At 44.6% G+C, this 22,740-nt stretch overlaps 1 protein-coding gene across 3 annotated transcripts in view; it reads right to left on the reverse strand.

Moving 5' to 3' along the window:
- Positions 1-3,161: 3,161 nt before the first annotated feature.
- Positions 3,162-22,740, reverse strand: part of LOC116096966 (protein DDI1 homolog 2) — a 39,659-nt gene continuing 20,080 nt past the window's right edge. The window contains exons 5-10 of one of the 3 annotated variants that reach the window (XM_031379350.1): positions 22,384-22,511; positions 20,043-20,171; positions 16,931-17,034; positions 13,941-14,130; positions 10,979-11,040; positions 3,166-8,013 (exon numbers count right to left, since the gene is read on the reverse strand). In XM_031379350.1, the coding sequence (XP_031235210.1) occupies positions 11,024-11,040; positions 13,941-14,130; positions 16,931-17,034; positions 20,043-20,171; positions 22,384-22,511 (568 nt within the window). In that variant the 3' untranslated portion in view covers positions 3,166-8,013; positions 10,979-11,023. Of the gene's footprint in view, positions 8,014-10,978; positions 11,041-13,940; positions 14,131-16,930; positions 17,035-20,042; positions 20,172-22,383; positions 22,512-22,740 lie in introns of those variants that run through there. The other 2 variants (XM_031379348.1, XM_031379349.1) reach the window with 2 other exon arrangements.

Here is a 22,740-nt window from a genome sequence, read left to right on the forward strand (position 1 = left end):
AAAAAACAAAACAAAACAAAATCAAACTCAAAGGCATCTAGTGCGTTCAGCTGCAGACAGTTTTAACCAGCACAGACAGCAACTGACTCCGGGATTCCTGAGCGCAGCTTCTCAGTTCTGTTTCCCCAACTCTCCGAGAATCAGGGCACAGCTGGGTGGGCCCTGGGTGGCAAGCAGATCTCAAAAGATGAAGCAGCGTCAAAGCTTAAAGAAAAGCCAGAAGACCTCATGACATTTGGGCAACTGCAGGAAGCCAGAGGGCTTCGCTTCCTAGTTATAACCTGCCAGCCTCGGCTAGAGAGCCAGGGAGCCTTTACTCGGGGTTGAAGCCTTTATGGGGGGGTTGAAGCCATCGGGCCCAGTTTGCCATGAAGAGATCTGGATACAAATGCACTATTAGTTTCCCATGGAAGGTGCATGTCAAGGAGATTCACTCAACAATAGATCCCCTCTAATGTCTCGCCAGAATGAACGGTCCCCTAGGGGATAACACAAGCCTTGGTATTCGGTGGGAAGAGAGTGAGGCCATATGTCCTCCAGGTTGTAAGGACGGCTCAAGAAGCCTGTGAACACACATCTGGCTGGCTCATGTAGGAACACAGGTCTATTCTGCAGGTCACAGACACACTCATTCAAGTTTGCAGGTTTTGGGCAACCAAACTCTAAGTACAAAATCACTGCCCATCACCTGACAGGGCGGAAGGGGGAAACGCCCCTTACCCAAGTTAGCCAATCAAAACCTTCTTTAGTTGCTTACTCAAACAGAGCTCTGAAAGAAGCAATCTGATCTCACGTTCTATGCCTTCTCCTGATCTGGGGTTCAAACTTTGCAGGTAAACAAACTCCGGCGTTGAGCCATTTTTCCCTTGGTAAATTTGTCCCAGGTGGTGTCCTAAAACTTAGCAACCCCCACCTCCCCCAAACGCCTGACTCCCGAGTCTAATTACTGATCAACTTTTAAGCGTACTTCCTAACCATAAAATTCAGAAATCACTAAGAACCTACTTTCCTTCTATGCTTCAGGAATGCATACACCCGGCTATCTTAAATGGAGGACTGAATAATGCCTTGAGCTGGCTGGCAGAGCTCCGTAAAGCAATCCTGTCTGCCCACCCCAATATCGATCACCTCTGCTCTGGATTCTCTTGTCGGCATCCTTGTCCTGCAGAGTCCTCGGCTGAGTTCTGCTACCTGGAGGGGCCACACTTAGTGCTGCATGCGACCCACTGTCCTGAAGGCAAACAGCCATCCCTCCTTCCTTCCTTCCTGGCCCTTTCCGGTCCGTAGCTTTACACATCAACTCCTCAGCATCTTTTCAGTCATCTCTACTAAATTTTTTGTTTAAATTTCTTTTTTTTTTTCTGTGCAGTGTTGGGGGTCAAACCCAGGGCCCTGGACATGTCAGGCAAATGTTCTACCACCGAGCTACATGGGTAACCCTCCATCCACTCCTTTGGAGGCAGGGTTTCATGTAACCCGAACTGACCTGAAACTCACTACGTAGCCAAGAGTAAAGTTGAATTTATTTTCTTTCTTTTTTTTTGGTTTTTCGAGACAAGGTTTCTGAATTTCTGATCCTTTCCTGTCTCCAGTGCTGGGGTGACATGCTCACCACACCTGGCTTCTGCAGTGCTGGACTGAGGGCTTTCTGCAGCTGTGCTATTTCCCTACATCCTCAACTGTTTTTATTTACAGTTCCTCTCTGTTGCCCTGACTGGCCTTGCACTTATAGCTTAAAGCTGTGTGCCACCACAGCAGCCCCCAATTGTTTAAAATAAAACTAAACTAAAACTAAACACTTTAAAGTCTAACTCTAGGTTTACAGTGTTGAGTTCCATCACGGGCTTGTTTTTTCCCCTCCTAGTCAGTTCAAAACTGCAACCAAATGACGTAAGTTTAAAAATAAAAGCATGCTACCCATACATTCTAGAGCCCCTGTAACTTCAGAAACACAGCTACTTTAGGATTGCTGGTTCAAGGCCAGCTTGGGCTGTAAGAAATCTCAAAACCAAAAGCATGCCGGGGTGGGGGTGGAGTAGCATGCTAATAGGTAAAAACAGATCTCAGTTAAAGCTTGCCCTATGTCTCCCCTGGACCGAAGGCTTCTAAGGCCAGGCTCATGTCTGGCTTAGCTGCTGCTGAACTCGTGGGCTTCAGGGGTACTTCATGTTTGATGAACAAACCAAAGAATTCTTGCTTATACTGCATAGCTTTGATGGGAGGAGCTAACTTCCTATTTGAATGTAAGATTTGATCTCTCCCTATCACAGCACAAAAGGTGCAACAGAAAACCAAAGAAACATCTAGAGACCATTTTTGGTATACAGGATGCAGAAACTCCTATCCGGGGAAACCTAAGGTTTGGGGAAACCTAAGGTTTGAAGCAGGTAAGAGTGAAGCAAAGTGGTAAGGAGCCAAGGACCACACACCAGGTGGCAGTCGTCCCCAGGAGGGCTGCCCTCTAACCTTTCCCCCTGATACTCCCAAGATGTGATGCTTCTGCTAGTCAAAAAAATTAAGGCACGAAAGAAAAGCAAGTACATCAGAGGCTCACCCTAAAGTCCTTACGGCGGGTCTACCAACACTCAGGGAGTCGGGTACTTCATGGGGGCTCAGTGCCAGCCCTGAGGGGATTCGGGAAACACCAAAAGCTATTTATTATGTTAACTACTGGGAGCGGGGGAATTACACGGTTCTAGTCAGCCAGACTTTATTAAATCGCAAGGCTGACTTTTACTTTTTTTTTTTCCGGTGGTAAGGATCGAACCCAGGACTTCACACCGCTATGCAGGAGTTCCAGCAAGCCTCGCCCCTCATCCCTGTGGCATTGCTAGAAAGACATCAGACAGCTCAGCCACAGGGAGCAACTAAAATGCGCTGGGTGAACTAGGCAAAGTTGTGTGCACCTGTAATCCTAGTATTCTAAAGGCCGAGGCAGGAAAATTGCCACGAGTTTGAGGCCCTCCTGGGGCATGGCGAGATCCTGTCTCAAAAAAAACCACAAAACAAAAAAACTGTGCCTTGCCATGCCTACTGGTACTTGCAAGGCGGTTTATATTATATACATAGCAGGAAGAAAAGCCACCAGACGTGCAGGTCTCTCTGTAGACGAAAAAGCTTTTCAACCTATGTAAAATAGTTATCAATACCTTATATTTGAGATAGCTTAGTATTTATTTATAGACATGAGCTGAGAAGTTGAGACAAATTCTTATGGCTTCAACTAGAGATAGAAAGCTGTAGAGAGGGACAAGCAGGCAGATGCTTCACAAGCTAGTGCTAACATCCACGACACCAGGTCCCCTACACCACACCTAGGCACCTGCTTGCCAAAGAAATGTTTTGGGTAGACACCTTGGGCTGTGTGTCTCCCCTTTCCTGCATCTAGAGGATCAGAGGGAATAGGCTTCAAGTTCTCCCACCTTACTGACCATCTACTAAAGATCTTTGCCAAGCACCTACTCTTATCTTCACCTGTCAAAAGCCGAAGCTCAGCCAGCCAGGGGAAGGCTTCGGCTGCTGCAGAGGGCTGAACTAGCACATCTGGAAATGGCCGCATCTCCAGCCCCTCGGCTTGGGCGTGAATTTTACAAGAAAACCCTTTGGTGCGTATATGGAGACCACTGCTGGAGGTAAGCAGCCACCGTAGAAGCCCCTGACAGCGGTCTGGCAAAGGAGCTGCCCCTTGTGTTAGTTGTGATCTGACAGGCTCAACACTAGGTTTCACAATGATGTACTCTAACTCTTACAGTGACTAAGTGAAAAGCTGACTCCCACGTACAACTAATGTGATGTTTTTCAATGTCCTCTGTTACCAATCAATTCCTAACAAATTCCTAACTTCATCCAAACTTCAGACAAAAGATTGTTTGTTTTTGTTTTTTTAATTTACTTTTTTTAAAAGACAGGGTCTCATTAATGTAGCTCTGGCTGGCCTTGAACTCAGATATCCACCCGCCTCCTAGAATGAAAGGTATGTCAGCTTGCCTGGCCTTTGAATTTTATTTATTTTTGACATCTTAAAAACCAAAAGCAACTATTTGTTGCAAAGAAAGTAACAAGCAGAGGAAGAAAGTATTTGGCAAGAGAGTCAGCTCATTCAAGGTATTCCTAAGAACATCTTCCTAATCATTGACTTGCCAAACTGCTTCTAAGAATGAACACACAAGTACATACTTTAAAAGCTATTGTAATGAAATCTTTTCCAGACTGGCATTCCATACTTCCGATAGGGCTGCCTCCCAAACATCCACATTGTAGTCAGTGGCCACACTACTGACTCTGCCAATTACTTCTGCTCACACAGGCCTTCTGGGAGCAGTTGGTCATCACTTCTTTCTTCTATCCACCCCACCCTGTGACCCCAAAGATTTGTGACCCAAAAATTCAGCGCCCCACCCTCGCCTGCCCTCAAGCCAACACCAGGCTTCACTGCACTGCCTACTCTTGCTTCATTCAGGCACTACTCTAAGTCGGTGACAGAATCTGTGAGCAGTCTCCCAGGGAATCCCACATACATCTTTGGTGTAGAATAGGCAAAAGGTGGACAGGCTGTGCTCACCTGAAAGAGAGAATTTCTCAAAGACAGCTTTGCTAGCCTAATGTTCTGAGGGCCCAATGGAGAGCTGGGAACCACAAGGCCATCCAGCAACCATTTCCTAATTCCAGAAAGGATCATGACACTTGGTATGACTTGCCACCATGTCACTGAAGTGAGTCTCAGCACACAAACAAGTGGCAAAAAGAACTAGACCAAAGAACAGAAACCCCTGTAAGTGCCCCTAAAGTTTCAAAAACTCCTGAGATATGAACCTGTGTTCGATGACTTCAATTTTGATGGATAAAAACCAAGCTTAGAGACAGAGAGAGAGAGAGAGAGATATGGATAGTGACTTTTAGACAAAACTCAGTTGATGCTACGTTCAGAATTCAATTTCAACACTTTAATTTTAATAAACTGCAAACTCTCAACCTGAAACGAGGAATTATCCTCAAAATCCTTTTCAAGAAAAGCAAGATTCCTGATTCCCGCCAGACACCTAAGACAACAGTTTATGTTCCAAGAAAGGATGCTTTCAAACCTATCCAGAGTGATTATTGCACAGTGGGGCCCATGGGACAGCGACTTGCAAGGCGAGAGCTTACACTAAAAAGGCCACAATAAACACAGCTACACATTCTGCCCCACTCTAGCTCAACTTGATGAACACAAACATGGATCCTACTTAGAAAAGAAACTCCTGAGCAAAGAAAGGGATGAAGACTGTACCAAGGCCACTGTTGTCAGAATTTCCATTGTACTTCCACCGCCATGAGGGACCCTCACAGACTTATCAGTCTAAGCACTGAGAGGACAGGGACAGAGGGTCTCCTGGCGCTCCATCTCACTCGGCTCCGACTGAGCATGGGAAGAACTTCCTAGCAGATGAGTTTACAAAACCAGCAGGCTCTTGGTGGTCAACCCATGATCACTGCGAGGGTCAGGGTGTCAGTGAGACGCCTCGATCCTGTCTCTAGTACACACCAGTGTTTGTCTAAGCCATTATCTTTAGCTCACAGTCTCTCACATTTACAAATGGAATTATAATCGAGTTTTTTCCCTTCCCTTTTTAAATACAAGTAGCACCATGTCTCACTCTACTGTGAATTTCCCCATACCCTACCCATGGTCATGAAGGTATTTGGCAATCAGTCTATGCAACAGCCTATGATGCATACACAACACAGCCCAAGGTTTAAGCCCTCCCGCTCACCCTATTTAAATGTCAACCCTGAGCACACAAATCAAAACGTACAACTCTAGAAGTTATTATCTCCTCCAGCTTCCTGTTACAAGCCATCCCCTGCACACAGCACAGCCAGAGCCTAGGTTGGCAGCTCATCTGTCCTAGCTCCATAGATGGCAGGCTCCTCATAACTCCTGCTTTCAAAGCACTCACTCATTCTAAAATGGTATGCTATACACAAAACCATCTGCTTTATTCCAGAATACATCATCTTAATGAGAATAAAAAGCTTTTGTATGCACACACTGCCAATACATTTAAAAGGCCCAAATTTTAACAAGTAGAATAGACAAATTCATCAGACAAAAGATCATAAATTACTTTGGCCGGAAAAAAAAAATCTGGCTCAACATTTTGCTTGCAGATTTTCTACACATATTTTGTGTGTGTGTGTTGAGTATATTTGTGTGAAAAGGGCTTTTTCAAAAGGAATGAAGTGCGGTCTAGCCCACTTCCCACAATTATGTAGGGACTACAATGTTCTTTGCTAACAAAACAAGAAGGGCAAGGTCTGCATTCCCACCAACTCGATGCAGAGCCCCAAGGGCTTCCTGCAGAGTGAAGCCGGCACCAAGAATCCTGTCAACATCTGCGGCAGGAAAGATGAACGGTGAAAGAGCGGAGGAGGTGGACAAGGACTGTGCGGTAGGTTGGTCCAATCCACTGAAGGGCAACCCAGCTCCAGGGCAGACACTGCTGCTCTCCGGCCTGTCTGGGCCTGGATTCTGCACACGCTCAGAAGGCTGACTGTGGGCACCCCCCTCACCTGCTGCAAGTTCGGGTAAAATTTCTATACCTGAGGTGCAGGGCAACTGCTCAGGCAGTTTAGGTGAGGTTCTGGTGACAGAACAGCTCTTCCTGACTGACACTGTTGATCTGGTGACACCTTCTTGGCCAGGTGACAAGCCATCACCCACACCTCCAAAGCTAGTGGATGCTTCATCTTCTATCACAGCACAAGGTGCAGTTCCTATGATTTCTATCTTTTCTGATTCAGAGGTGGCCTGGTGACAGGAGACTTGGGGGTACTGCTCACTAAGGGCCCTAATTCCTGTAAGGTCTGAAACACTTGTTTGGCTCTCAGCTCCCATTTCTGACTGACAGGTAATATCCTCAGGTGAATCTTTGGAAGCTGACTTACAGCTAATGACCAAAAGCTCATGTAGTTCTTTCAAGGCCACTGTGACAGACGAACAAAACTCTTCTGCGGACTCCATAGAGGGCTGACCATGGCCACTTAGAGGGGAAGAGGGACTGTCAGCTTTGTTTTCCACTGTAGACATTTCGACATTATCTTCTGGGAGCAGCAAATCGTGAGTCAAGATGGAATGTTGCACACGTTCACTGGAGGGGTTAGACTGTGATGTCTCCACTTCCATAGAGGGATTATCTGAAGAGAGCTGTGATGCACCGGGGCTCTTGTTGACAGCATCCTGCCTGCCTGTTGAGCTGTTCATAGCAACCAGAGACTGCTCAGCTGTATCTACTTCCATCAGGGCTTCTGAGCATGAACAGCGACAGCGTCCTGAAGCCAGAGGACCTTTCTCAGCTCTGGGAAGATGAGTGTTTCTCTGTAGCTCATCTTTCATCACAGCTTCCAAACTGACATTTTCTTCATGAAGCTCAAGGTTTTCTGTGTCACAAAGACACTCCTGGTCATGTGGAACACACTGTGGTCCAGTCTCATGCAGCACACTCTCTGTTTCTCTGTGCTGCTGAAGGCTGTTCACTTGACTTGGGGTCTGATTTTCTGGATGCCAACTCTTTTCCTCCACAAATATCTGTGGCTCATGCATCCCAGTAGCTGTGACAGATAAACTAGCGCCCTGCCTTGTATGGACATACACTCTGAGGTCCTGGGTTCTTTTTCCAGCAGATCTCTCCACATTGCCTGTAACAAATGCTTCTTCTGATGAATTATGCAAAGGCATAGCTAGACTCTGTTCTGCGGAGGAAGCAAGATCAGGAAGGACCTGCAGAGGAGGAGAGTCTGTTTTCTTAGAGTTTGTCTGGAATTCAGCTGAAGCCTTTGTAGCCTCCATAGCTAGAGATTCAATGCTATTGGGGTCACTGGGCTTGATGGCGCAGACGGAAGCAGAAACAGAGCGAGCGAGACTCGTTGGGCTACCGACCTCAGGACTCTGCCCTGAAGGAGCTGGATGGTTGGATCCATCTGAAGTCGGCAATGATGACATTCCCAGTGAGGTAGATTCTTTACTGCTTTTCTCTGTAATAAAAAGAAAAGAAAAAAAGACTAGTTAGCAGACCACTAACTTATCAGAGAATTGACTTCTCAATAAGGGCAGGCCTTTTAATTGAGGTCTGTCTTGCAAATATGATGTTAAAAAAAAATACAAGAATCTTCCTCACGGTGGCAGACAAGGTAGCACCTGTCACTGAAGCTGAAACATGTGCCCTTGAGAAACACTGAAATGCCGCATGTAGACAGAGCACTATTAACGTGCACTTCACAATGGCTGGTCAGTGCTCACACCTAAAAGATACTTATTGATGTATTTATTTATTCCAGAAAGGCTCTCACTGAATAGCCAGAGCTGGCCTGCAAGTTGAGAGCACAGCTTCTGGAATGCTGGATTGTTGGAGTATATTATCACACCAAGCAGCTACTTTATTTCTGGTGAATTTTTGCATCTTCACTGGATGATTTTCATGACAAGGCTTTTTTTTTTCCCTCTTAAAAAACAACAAACAAACAAAACCCCACAGGTTCTCACTCTGTAGCCTAGGCAGGTCAACTCACTATAGTAAGGGCCAGATAGGCCTTTAATTAACAGCAATCCTTGTGCGTCAGCTACCTAAGCACTCAGCATGAGCCACCACTGCTGGCTCCAGTGCGGGGGCAACCAAGGGAGGTGGGGTTTACATGCCTGGAGATCTCTAGAAGACAGACAAGTAAACTGTGGATTCTATTTCTAGCCAAGCTTTTCAAAAACTATGGCAAAACTAAGCACCAACTCACCAAACAAAAACCAAAAAATGAAGCAGACAGAATTTTATTTATCTGTACAGCCACTGTAACTATGTATTCATATTTGAGTTAACATTTCTTGTACTCTAGGCTGGCCTCTGCCTTGATGTGTAAGGATGATGGCTCCCAGTGTCAGAGCTATGGGTGTGCACCACTCTTCTCAGTTTCTATAGTGCTATGGACCAAACAAACTCGGCTTACCATACGCCAGGAGGCACTCGCTCATCCAACTACATATTATATATACATATATGCTCTGCAATAAGATCTGTTCAGCCTGAAACTTGTGGTAAGTTTCCTGCTTTAGTCTGAGTGCTGGGATTACAACATGCAGAATCATCCCAAGCTTCCTAATGCTGTAACTGATACAGCACAACAAAATTAACAAGACGTAAGTACTTCACTGAATGCAACACAGCGAGGATAGAGGAGTAGTGTAATGGTTTTTTGATAGGCAACAATAACTTAGATTCACCCTAACTTGATTGCCCTTCAAACATGATGGGGGCATCAGTGAGGATGCCACAGTGGTCCACTCCTCTGGCACTATTAAAAACCAGCCTCTAACCACCCATTAATGTCTTCAATTAAAAGGCACAGATTGCTATCAAGGTTGGAAACATCTGCTCCTGGGTTACTAAATTCAATTCAGATGCTTTGCGCTGGACCCTAATATCCAGCTAATTAATCAGACCCTGCTGAGCTGCATAAGAAGATGGGCCTGCTGGAAGTTGTTAGCTTTTCCTTTTTTTGGTTGAGATGGGATCTCATGTAGCCTATGTTCTTTCTGTTTGTTTTTTCGAGAAAGAGTTTCTTTGGCTGTCCTGGAACTAACTCTGTAGACCAGGCTGGACTTGAACTCACAGATCCACCTGCCTGTCTCCCAAACACTGGGATCAAAGGCCAGTGGCACCACCTCAAGGCAGTGACTGACTTCTTAAGGAACTAGCTTATTTTATAGTTGGTGGTAAATGGGATTATGTTTTGTCTCTGTTTAAACTACACCCGGTAAATCTAGAAAGTTCTTAGCTTTATCCATCTAACCAATATAGCTGACTCTGAAATAAGTTCAAATTCGGGCTAATACGAACATAAAAAAGCATACTGCAAAAGAATATCCGAGTGAGGACCATAGGGGAACATGTAACACTTGGGTTCAGTGTCAAGGACCTTTGTACCCCAAAGAAGCAGGAAAGGTGCAGGTGCCCTGGTGGATTTTGTACTTACTACTAGAGCAGCATGTATGTCATCCTTCTGAAACTGAAATACTAGTACCACAGGGTGCTGGAAAAAAGCTAAGGGACATCAACTATGCTTAATGTCCTTAAGATATGAGGGGGGTGGGGGGATGAGAATGCTACAAGTCTAATTACAACCAGCCTCTAAATCCTTACCAAAGCCCTGTGTCAGATTGTCAGATAAAATCAGCAATATTTATTTTAAAGATGGTTTGACCACATATACAGTATGGTCTCAAACCTTGAATCCTCTTTTGTCGTCGTCTGAAGAATGGGGTGGCAAGAATGCAGGAGCATGCCCAGTCCATCTATTACTAACTATGATTCTGGGGAAGATATTTGGTTCAACTTTCCATTTCTGCTCAATAAAATGAATATTACCCTTTTATAAACTTCATACATATGAGGACTTCCAGCTTAAAAAAAAAAACAAAAGCAAAAAAGAAAAAGGCTTAAAAAAATTCAGTTATCTACAACAAACTGCAGTGACACCAACAGTCTTTTTTCTTTCTTTCTTTTTTTTTTTCGAGACCAGATTTCTCTGTGTACTCCTGGCTGTCCTGGAACTCACTCTGAAGACCAGGCTGGCCTTGAACTCAGAAATCCGCCTGCCTCTGCCTCCCAAGTGCTGGGATTAAAGGTGTGCACCACCACTGCCTGGGTAACACCCACAGTCTTGATTCATTCTTTTCTTTTTCCTTGGGTATTTCCAACTCTCAGAAGTAACAGGTACACTGAATACTTTTTACTAAGACTTTCCCTGAACTGTTCCCATAACCAGTCAGATCTTACACAAAAAATTATGCTATGTGTGTATATGGCAACATACATATAAATGTACATACAGGCTAGCTGTAACCAGACTGAATAGGGAGAAAGTCTTGAGTTTCCAGAATGATCCCAGACAGATTTCTCAGAGCACAGATGACAACAGGACGGAAGGTTAATGCGGTGTCTATAAATACCTTGTCTGGGCCCACTCCAGCTGCAGCACACACACACTACATGCATCATGGCTTCTGACGCTCTGTTTGGATTAGGAAACAGACAAGCAAACGTGGGTTAACAATGCAAAACCGCACAGCATGCAGGGCTGTAGTCCTCGATCCTTCCCATCCGTAAAAGCAGGAGTTTCCACAGCATGGGCATCCCAAAGACTTGTTGGTACTTCAATTCTCTCCAAATATAACCAGCAAGGTTTCTGTACTTGGAAAGGAATTATTCCATAGCCCTGCACAGATATTGGAGGCAAATGTGCCATAGGCAAAGACAATCCATCAGAGGAGCTTCTCAAAGACCGCTCATTCTGCACAGGCTACTGGACAAGTACAGTAGCTTTCCAAATTCCTCAATTTTTTTTTTTTTTTTTTTTGAGATAAGGTCTTGCTATGGTCTAGAACTTGACATTTGGAGGGTGTGGATTATAGGCAGGTGCTACCACCCCAAGCTCAAGACTCATTTATTTCCTTTCTTCTTTCATTTTATTTTTCAAGACAGGGTCTCTTTGTGCAGCCCTGGATATCCTGGAACTCGCTCTGTAGACCAGGCTGGCCTTAAACTAAGAGATCAGCCCACCTCTGTTTCTCAAATGCCAGGATTTAAGGTGTAGGTCACTACCACCGAGCTAAAGATTCATTTTCTGAAGAAACACAAGTTTAAGTTCCATCTGCTGCCTCTTTCACTGTCAGCCAGCCAGCAGACATGCTCTGACAGTGCTACTACTGACTTTAGATAAAGACACAGGGTGAAGACCCTAATTAGCCTAAGAATTAAGTTTTTTGAAAATACTTTTAAAAAAACTTTTTAAAAAATTATGTCCAGAATTGTGTTAATTTTCATGATCCTAAGCAGTCAGTTCTCAAATAATAAACACTGTTGCAGAATCATCACTGTTTAAACACTACACAGATCAGCACAGGTCTCACATGTCAATAGCAAAGGTTCCATGGGAAAACTGCCCAGTCCATTTGCTGATCCTTCTTTAGCACCTGTACTTTATTTAAGCTGTGCGACAGAAGAGGAACTGTTATTGGGTTAGTAACATTGCTGCCATTAGCCACAGCTATGGGAGAGGTGGTGGTGGTGGTGGCAAGATCTCAAAATGTCAGCATCCCATCTGAGCTGCCAAATCACCATCCACAGGCTAAGGAGGTGAATGAGCTTACTCAAACTGACCTTTTGACAAGATTAAAATGATTGCTGTTAATTCAAAACTCTCCCTCTTCTTAAAAATTACCTCAGTTGCAACCAAAACTCTGGATTACAACGTGCATCATGACCAGCTGATGCAATGCTTCATCAGCTACTTGATCACACTCCAGAGTTTCAAGGTAACACACCTGTGGGTACTCCAGGAAGCTTAACAAGACCTTGCAGTTTGCTATTCAAATATATTATCTTTTGTCTTGAGGAGAATGCTATCCCATGAGTTTGTACTCTAAGATACTTTATCATAAAGAGCCAAGTGTGAGACGGTCACATTAATAAATAATCTTGGTGCAAGACTTCACGAGAACGCACTTAAAAGTTAGTGTTTTTTCAGTTGGTAGAAAATGCACCTCAGAGTCACTGCTCTGTAACAGATAGAGGACTTCAGTAAAGCGTTTTGATTTATCTCAGAAGACTCTGTGCTGTCTTCAGGCTTATGTGTTAAGGAGCCTGCTCTCAAAGGTCCCCTACCTCAGGAAATACAAATACCATATTTGATTAATGCAAAATTATCCTTATCACTGGTTCTTCTCTGAGGGCACCACTTCCCACAAGCATTTTTACTATGGAGTCACAGTGATAATTCCTTCCTTCAAATCAATAAACAGGCTGAGAAAATGAAGCACATTTCCAGGGAATGAATGAATGGTTTGTTTGTTTATTTATTTATTTATTGGTTCTCAAGACAAGTTTTCTCTGTGTAGCCCTGGCTGTCCTGGAACTCACTCTGCAGACTAGGCTGGCCTCGAACTCAGAAATCCGCCTGCGTCTGCGTCCTAAGTGCTGGGATTAAAGGCGTGCGCCACCACTGCCCAGCATTTCCAGGAAAATATTGCTGGTCTTGAAAGTGTGTATTTATTTTTTTTGTAGTTTATTTGTAGTTTTCTTTGTGGACAAAACAGGATGTTTTAGAAGCATCTAAGCAAGTGACAACCTAGTCCCGAGCACAGCACTGGGCTCTTGTTTCTCTTGTTCTGTTTTTTAGAAACAAGGTCTCACTGTGTAGCCCCAGTGCCCTGGAATTACTATGTAGACCAGCCTGGCCTCAAGTCAGAGATCTACTGGGCCTCTTGAGTGCTGGTATTACTGTGTGCTGCCATTCTGGGCTCCTTTTTTCCCCTTTCCCTTTTGGACAGGGTGGGTCTACACGGTCCACACCAGCCTGGAATCTTCCTGCCTCCATCTCAGAGGCTGCTTTACAGGTGTGTGCCACTACACCTTTCTTCTCGATCTGTTCAAATATGAGTCCTTCAAAGTTTTTATTATGATGGCATGTATGTGTGGGCACACCTAGGTCAGAGGGAGACTGTGGAGTCGGTGCCGTCCTTCCACTTTTACATGGGCTCTGGTTTCTAGGCTCCTGTGGCAAGTGCCTTGACCTGCTGAGCCACGGCAATGCCAAGCCCTGCCCATCCTCTCTCCTCCTTTTTGAGACAGCATCTCGTATATTCCAAGTTAGCCTTGCATTCTGATTGTTTCCTCCATCGTGCTGGGATTGCAGGTGTGCAGCACACCTGTGGTACTGGGGACTAAACCCAGTGCTTCCTTAGGGTGTTAACAAGCACTCTACTATGTCCAGCTGCATTTCCTGTCCAGTGGTATTGAGAGGAGGAGGTAAGAAGACAGTGAACATATCTACTGTTGACCAGTGAAGCTGCATAGAAACTAGAAAGGCCTTTACCTCACTAAGCACACAGCTCTACTCAAACAGTCAAATACCTGCATCCTCGGCTGATTTTTGAATGGCTTCTGCTAATTCTTGGTCTGCAATTTCCTCTGGCCGTATGTCCTCTCGCCCGGTTCCATATGCCAAGCGAGCACACTCTGGTAACTCCCCCTCAGGAAGGAAGGTGGTCTGTGAGCCCGTGGTGCCAATCACCAGAACGTTTTTCTTCAAGTCAATAGAACACTTTAGAAGTGGGGGAAAAAAAAACAGATGAAGCATCCTACAGAGAAATAAATTCTTGGTTCCACATTCAACAAAGAAAGAAAACTACTAAGAAAAAAGATGGTTTAAAAATAAAAACAGGCATAATTTTACCACACACTGAAAGCATTAATTTTATACTTCTGGCTTTGGACACAAAGTCTTGCTGTGTAATCCAAGATGGCCACCAACTCACTTCGTAATCTATGGCAGCCTTCAACCTGCCCTCCTCCCCTGCCTGTCTCCGGATGTGTACTACTCCATCTCCCTAGGCTTTTTCTCATTTTAGAAATACGCTGAATTTGAACCCGAGTCTTGTCTCTCAGGGTCTGCTGTTTCTGCTGTTGTGTGCTCTGAGCCAGCTGCTCAGGAGTTTCCGAGCAACTCTGTCTCCATGTTCTGCTTTGGGCTAGGAGTGCTGCGGCTACAGGCGTCACCACAGCCCCAAGCCTCTGGGAATCAAGTCTAGATCACTACATTTGCACAGCCACTGCAGCTAGCAGCGCTTCACCTGTTCTGTTACCTCTTTGGCCCTCTGACAGCTGCCCGAGCCTATGATGTATGTCTGTAAAGTTAGACAATACCCATGCATGCTGAATGACAGCAAGACACTGACAAACTAATAACGCAGGCTTCATTTATACAAAGACACTCATTCCTTCTAGTTACAAGGATACATCAAGAGAATACAAATTGCTTTTCAGGGTTTTTTGTCCTGTGGGGCCTGAATCCAGCACCTTCCACACAGCAAGCAAGTGTGCCTCTGACTCACATCCACAGCACAGTGGCATCAAGGCTGACTCAGGCTGGACTCAGTGCATTTCATGACTCAGCAAATTCTACCTAGTGTTCTGTCATGAGCCCGACAGACTTCAGGTTTAGATGAGGAACACAAGTATCATCACAAATTAATGTCATGTCAGAAAATTCTCCGTGTGAACAAAGCATTTTCATTTTTCAGCCTTGAAACCTCAAGGTTCCTTCTCGCTACTGTTTAATCAATATCTAAGAAAAGGATCTTAGTAGAAATCTGCAAAACAAAACAAAACAAAACACCCTCCAGACTTTAAATCAGTCTTAAAATTGTAGAACTTGATACAAGTACTGGAGCTGGAGATGGCTAAGTGGTTAAGGCTAGGCTCTGTAACAGGATGTCTCTACTCTTCCCTCAGGATCAGGGAAGCCTGAGAAAGAGGAGACAGAAAGAGTGGAAGAGCCAGAGGGGATGAGGACACCAAGAAAACATGGCTTCTGCACCCACAGGGTTGCAGCTCATAGGAACTCAGAGACAAGCACAGGACCTGCACGGGTCTGTACCAGGTCCTTCGCACGTATAATTTAGTGGTTTTATACGTTTCTTGAGTGTGCAAACCAATGAGCTCTGTTCTTTGTGCCTTGTCTGTTTTTCCATTCTTGTTTTATCTTAGCCATATCATAATCCCTTGGAAGCCTGTTTGTTTTCTAATGAGAGAAACAGAGGTGGATCTGGATGTGAGGGGTGATGGGAAGGGCCTGGGAAGAGTAGAGAAAGGGGAACCACAATCAGGATATATATTATGTGAGAAAAAAAATCATTTTCAGTAAAAAAATAAAAATTGGAGCACTTGTTCTTGCAGAGAACCTTCTATCTCCAGCACTGACACGGTGGCTCCCAGCCATCTGAACCCAAGATCCAGGGGATCCAACACTCGCTTTTTACCTTGAAGGGGCACCAGGCATGCATGTGGTACCCAGACATTCTCACAAACAAAATACACATAAAAATAAATCCAATTCTTTAAAGGTTAAAACAAATACTAAAACTATAATAATGTCAAAACAGGCAAGACTGAACTCATTCCTAGAGGTTCACAAAGATTTGTGCTGTTGGGGTTTTGTTTGTTTTCCAGAGAGATTCTCTGTGTAGCCCTGGCTGTCCTAGAACTCACTGTGTAGACCAGGCTGTCCTCAAACTCAAAGATCTATCTCTCTCCTTCCCAACTGTTGGATTAAAGGAGTGTACCTCGGAAGCCTGCCTTATGTTGTTTTGAGGCAGGGTCTCACTATGTGATTCTGAGTGTGCTGTTTTGAGGTGGAGTCTCACTATGTGACTCTGATTGGCCTCATAGATGCCTGACACCTCTGTTCCAAGTGCTCAGATTGATGCATGTGCCACTACACTCAACTGGCAGGCTCTATCTGTAATGACAAATTGTTTCAACTCTCTATGAGGACATTTCCATGGTTCTTGGTTTGTCAATACATGTAACTGACAGAACTGATGTGAATCCCAGAGACACACCAATAGTGGAGGGCTCAGGCCTGATGGGCCACGCCTGTTATCCCAGGTGCAAGAGGCAGAGATCAGTATAACTGCAAGTTCCAGGGACTCTGTTTTACAGTGAGCTCCAGGCCAGCCGGGGCTACATAAGTTAACAACCACCACTACAACAAAACACAACGCAAAAGCACAGGCTGGGGAGTACTGGGGTGCGCCCTTACTTGGTAAAGTCTTTGTTGTGCAGGCATGAAGACCTAAGTTTGGATTTCCCAACACTCATGTAGGAAGTCTGGTTATAAACAACACCCGTTTATAACCTTAGCACTGGGGGGATGGACACAGGAGGCTCCTTGGAGTTGCTGCCCAGCCAGTATAGTCAGACTGGTGAACTCTGGGTTCAGTGAGAGGCACTCTCTGAACAAGGAAGTGGAGACTGAGGAGGTCACCTGCTGTCAACCTCTAGCCTCCATGCACATGTGTGTCTATGTAAGTACACACACACATACAAAAGCTCTTAATTACCTGATGTCGTTTAAGCATGTCCAGACCCAGAAGCATGTCCATAGGCTGTTCTTCCAGAATCGAGAAGGAGCATGCCAGAAAATCGCCTTCAATCTGAACCTGAGCTAAAGCACAAAGAAAAGATATTTCTGATGTTGGCTTCACAAGCCCAGGGTAGCTGTGCCTGGGACTCAGTCAACCCAGAAAGGCATAACATTCAGACAGGCTGAAAAGCAAATGAAGTGGACAGGACAGAGCTACTGTTATGAACACCATCAGGACCCACACTAGGCAGGTGAAAAGCGCGAACATCATGAGGATTAAGAAAATGTAGCCTTGAAGTTGACTCTCTAATAATTACCAATTACTTTTTTACATATTTATAAAAAGTCCAAGTGGGTTGTGGATAGTGTGGAACATGTGCCTAAAATAAAACACACTAAACAACTATGTGCTTAGTTCTCAAATGAAGAAATAGAAAACCAAAGAGTGATGAGGTCCGGCTCAGTGACAAAGAGCATTGACTGTTCTTCCAGGGGTCATAAGTTCAATTCCCAGCAGCCACATGGTAGCTTACACCCATCTGTGATCTGATGTCCTCTTCTGATGTACATAAAGACAAGAGCATTCATAAGCATAAAACAGATGAATAAATAAACCTTAAAAGTGGGGAGCACGCTTGCTGCTCTTCAAAGGATCTTATATCAGTTCTTAGGACTCATGTTAGGCAGTTTACAACCGCCCGTAACTTGTTAGCCTCTAAGGGCACATGCATACACATGGTATACACTTACAGACATATACACATAAATAAATCTTTAAAAAAGAAAACTAGAGTGTTGCTTCCTATATTCCTCTCATCTGTCTCTCTCCCAACTATCTTAGTTTCTGCTTTAATCATTTTAGCATTATACATATTTCTAACAAACATTACTGTCTATTTTGTACAACCTCATATGCTCAAAGCAAACCTCTTTTTTCCAAAGACAGGATTTCTCTGTGTAGTCCTGGCTGGCCTGGAACTTGCTCTGTAGGCTGGCCTCTAACACTGGGATTCCCCTGCCTCCATTAAAGGCATGAGTCACCAGGCCCAGATCTCAAGGCAAACTTTTTTTCATTAAGTATCAAGTAGCTGAGTTCAAGGTCAGCCTGAGTTATATAACAGATTGAGGGCTGCTTAAAAAACAAAAAACAAAACAAAACACCAAACCAGAAGCAAATTTCTTTTTTTTGGTCTTGATTGTCATCTTCTTGTTTGAATGTTTTTTGAATAAATCTCATGTAGTCTATCCAGGCTGGCTTTGAATTCTTAAGTGTCTAGCCGCCACCTGCCAAATGGGTAGCTTACAGGTATATGTGACACCACGTCCAGCTGAGCAGTTCTGCCTGGAAGAGCATTGCACGTGCACATGTGGACACATCTGGAGGCTGGAGGTTGATGCTATGTGTCTTTTCCTCTATCACTCTCTACTGTAGCCTTTGAGAGAGGGTCTCACAGAACCAGGGACTCACCACTTTAGCTGGGCTAGATGGCTTACCAGCCTCCATGATCTTCCGGTCTATTGTCACACTTGCACAGCAAACACTTTATCAATTCAACCAACTACCCTCCAACCCACGTGTGAGCTGTAATCTGGACAGCTTACACATGTGTGGCGTGAGGCTGGTCTGAGCTAGAAAAGGCAATTAACTGAGACCTGCATGGGTGTTCAGCTTTTAAGCACTGGCTGCTCTTTCAGAGGACCCAGAACTGGTCCTAGCACCTAGATGGAGGCTTACAACACCTATAATTCTAATTACAAAGGATCCAAAGTCCTCTTCTGAACTACAAAGGCATCGACTCAAGTAGTACAAAAACATACATTTATCTAAAATATAACAGATCTAAACAACCATACATTTATCTAAAATATAACAGATCTTTAAAAAACAAAACCACAAAGTTGAGTTACAACAAACAAAAGTACACACACACACACACACACACACACACACACACACACACACACACCTCTTAAGTAAGTCTGCCATTTTGAGCTGGGTCCCTGCAATATATAGTCCACCTATTAGAAACTACCCTTGCTATGCCTTGGCAGTTCATGCAATAAAGGGTCTGTGAAGTTAATCTTACAGCCTACTTGATGGGATCTAGAATCACTATGGAAATAAATATACCTGTTTTATCTCTACAGTGTAGAAAGGTCTTTTATTTCTAGAAAATATCCATTCTGAGGATCCACCAATATCTTATCCCCCTCTCCTTGAGACAGACGGACAGACAGACACACACACACACGACTCAGAATGTAATGTAGAACATAAACCCAGCACAGGAGAATATTTTGACTGAATCACATTGGAGTACATCAAGGGGCTGGAGGACAGCTTGGTTGTGGAGTGTGCTTAGCATGTGCTAAGGCACTGGCTTCCATCATGGAACTGAAGGGTGCTTTTCCAGACTAAAAAATCCACCAACACTTGAGTACAAGAAATGAAGAGAGCCGGGCAGTGGTGGCACACGCCTTTAATCTCAGCACTTAGGAGGCAGAGGCAGGCGGATTTCTGAGTTTGAGGTCAGCCTGGTCTACAGAGTGAGTTCCAGGACAGCCAGGGCTACACAGAGAAACCCTGTCTTGAAAAAACAAAAACAAAAACAAAAAACCAAAACAACAAAAAAAAAGAGAGACCCATACTCAGGCACATGGAGACACCCTAATGGGAGCCGAGAGGAGGGAGGGCCACATAGCCCAAGAACACTAAGCATGGCTATGATGACCATTGGGAGATCAAAACGCAGTGCCTAACACTCTCAGGGAAATGACCTTTGACCAAGCCAAGCTAGAGGGAAAAAAGCCACACTCCAAAGTCAGCAAGTCTTTGTGTCTCGGCAAGTAAACTGCCTGCCACAAAAGCCTGGCAACCTGAAATCAAGTCCAAGGACTTGTGAAAGGGTGAGCACCAATCCCCAGTGTTGTCCTCTGACCTGCACAGGAGCAGCTGCACCCAAAGACACACCCACTTGCTCGCATGGACATGCCATATCAATCACTTGTACTGTGAAAGAACTTTAAAACTCACTACCCTACAAAATCCCTACTTAAAAAAAAGCAGCAACCTGACTGCCTTCACTCACCTAGATGCACCCTTCCAATAATCTTCTGTGTGCCTACTCCTTTGGCAATGCCAGCCCACCGACGGTCCACCAGTCTCATTATGTTACACCTTTCTGCACAGGCCTGGCTCATAATTGTCATCTGGGCACCTGGAGAGAGAAATATCCGACTGTAAAGCATAAGCCACGCAGCTTCACCCTGCCTAGCTTTTCCTCTGTTACTTTGTAAGCTCCTGCTGTTCCTTCTGTATCCACCCTCAAATAACTTGTGCATCGACACCCTGATATATATATATTTTTTAAGATTTCTTTATTTATTATATTACTGTAAGTACACTATAGCTGTCTTCAGACACACCAGAAGAGGGCATCAGATCTCATTATGGGTGGTTGTGAGCCACCATGTGGTTGCTGGGGTTTGAACTCATGGCCTTCCCAAGAGCAGTTGGTGCTCTTCCCCGCTGAGCCATCTCACCAGCCCGACACCCTGATATTTAAATTCACACCAGGATCTAACAAAGTAGAGAAACATGACTGAGAGAAAAGAGTATGTTGTTTATAGAGTGACTAAAGGATACTTAAAAACTTCACCAACAGAAAACAAGCTTATCTGGAGGCAACCTTCTAAAACCCAATGTTACTCCTGTGTCTAGACAGTAATGTTAAGTTCTGCAGCAACACTTTACACTCAGAACACTTCATCCTTTTGTTTGTCGAGTCAGGGTCTCACTCCCTGTGTTGCCCAAAGTAGTCTTGATCATGTGATCCTCCTGGGATTACAGGTGTGTAAGTGTTGGGACAGTTTAGCATGTTCATCACTTACCTAACCTAACAAGGACCAGAGCCACTTTAGAAAAAAGCCAGGCATGATGGCATACACCTTTAATCGCCCAGGAGATCGCCCACCTCTAATCTCTCAGGAGACAGAGGCAGAAGATTTCTATGAGTTTGAGGCCAGACTATTCTATACATCTAGCTAGCTCTAGGCTATCTACAGCTACACATGAGACCCTGTCTCAAACAAATAACGCCCCCTACCCCTGCACATAAAAAACAAAATCAAATAAAACCCAATGTCTTTTACTGTCCCCCTAAATGAGAAATGAACCTACAAGTCAGTCCTCTCCCTCTGAAAGCTAAGGGCATGTACAACAGTTTCTTTTTGGCACAAGGTCTCACTGCAGTTCAAGTCTAAAACTCACTCTATAGCTCAGGACTAGATTGTTTCTACCTCCTCAGGTGCTGAGTTCACAAACATGCTCCAGTGTGCTCCTACTAAGTTTTATGCAGTGCTGGGTATCAGATTCAGGGTTCTGTGCATGCTATAAAGCATGCTACCAACTTGGCCACCTCTAGCCTTGAAGGATTTAAAAAGCAGAATTGGGGGCTGGAGAGATGGTTTGGTGGTTAAGAGCATGGGCTGTTTTTCAAAGGACCTGAGTTCAATTCCCAGCACTCACATTGTGGCTCACTACTACTGTAATTCCAGCTCCAGGGATTCTGATGCCCTCTTCTAGCCTCTAGAAGGCATAGATATACTTGTAGGCAAAACATAACAAACTGTTATTATTGAAAATAGGTGCCAGTTAGCACATGCACCACCTGAAGCTCAAGCGGCAGACCACATCTCCTTACTGTTCTTTCCTTCTTTCTGTTTTCAATATTATATGTTTTTGCTTCCATGTATGTCTGTGCAGCACACGTGAGCCTGGTGCCCACTAATGCCAGAAGAGCATCAAATCCCCTGAGGTTGATTAGACAGTTGTGAGCCAACATAACATAATTTATCAAAATAGAGAACCACTCAGACCATCCCCTTAGTAAACAAGCCTTCTCTTGAGCCACACAAAAAGCAGCCTACAACAAAAACTAGGGCCTCATCAATAATTCTGACTGTTCCTCGTTTGGCTCACTGTCAACCTTTTAAAAGATCTTACTTTTTAGTTACATTTATATGTGGAAGGGGGTGCATTGTGAGTACAGGTGCACACAGAAGCTAGAAGAGGGTGTTATATTCCCTGGAGCTGGCATTAAGAGGTGTCAGCTGTGTGATGTGGATGCTAGGAACTGAACCCACGCTCTATAAGAGCAGTACTCACTCCCACCCAACCCAATCACAACAGTGTCTCCTGTTTAAGCCTCTATTTTCAATTCTCCGGTTAAGTGGCCAAGAATGGAAACACCGTGACTACCAGTAACAGTAAAAGACAGAGATACTTAAATACAAAGCCAGGTAACAAACGACTGGGAAAAGGACTGTTATCAACACATAGACTGAAAAATGAGAATAACCTGCAGCCCCAGCAAGCACTGCACAGGGCTGCAGTGTCTAAGCCACTGGCCTCCCCTCCCCCACCATCACCTGAGTCAACGAAGGCTTTCACAGGATGCCCGTTCACTCTGCAGTTGATGTAGAGCATGGCGACCTGGCCGAAGCTCTCTGGGGCCTCCTCCATAGCTATTGTCATGTTCTCCTCGATGTTCTGCTGCCTGTGACAAGCCAGAGCAGGACACTGAAAGCCCCATTTCCAGGAAAGAACATCACAAACACACTTGTAAATGGGTTTGGCCCTAACTGGAACAGCAGAGTCACAGAATGGAAATTGATTCGATGTTCCCCAATAGGTGAATAGGTGACTCAGCAGTAAACAATGAGACACAGGTCTGGAGAAGACCTAAGACAGCATAAAAATCATCCTCAAGTAAAATTATCCTCCTT

Source organism: Mastomys coucha, unplaced genomic scaffold (assembly GCF_008632895.1).
Source record: "Mastomys coucha isolate ucsf_1 unplaced genomic scaffold, UCSF_Mcou_1 pScaffold18, whole genome shotgun sequence".
Taxonomy (NCBI): domain Eukaryota; kingdom Metazoa; phylum Chordata; class Mammalia; order Rodentia; family Muridae; genus Mastomys; species Mastomys coucha.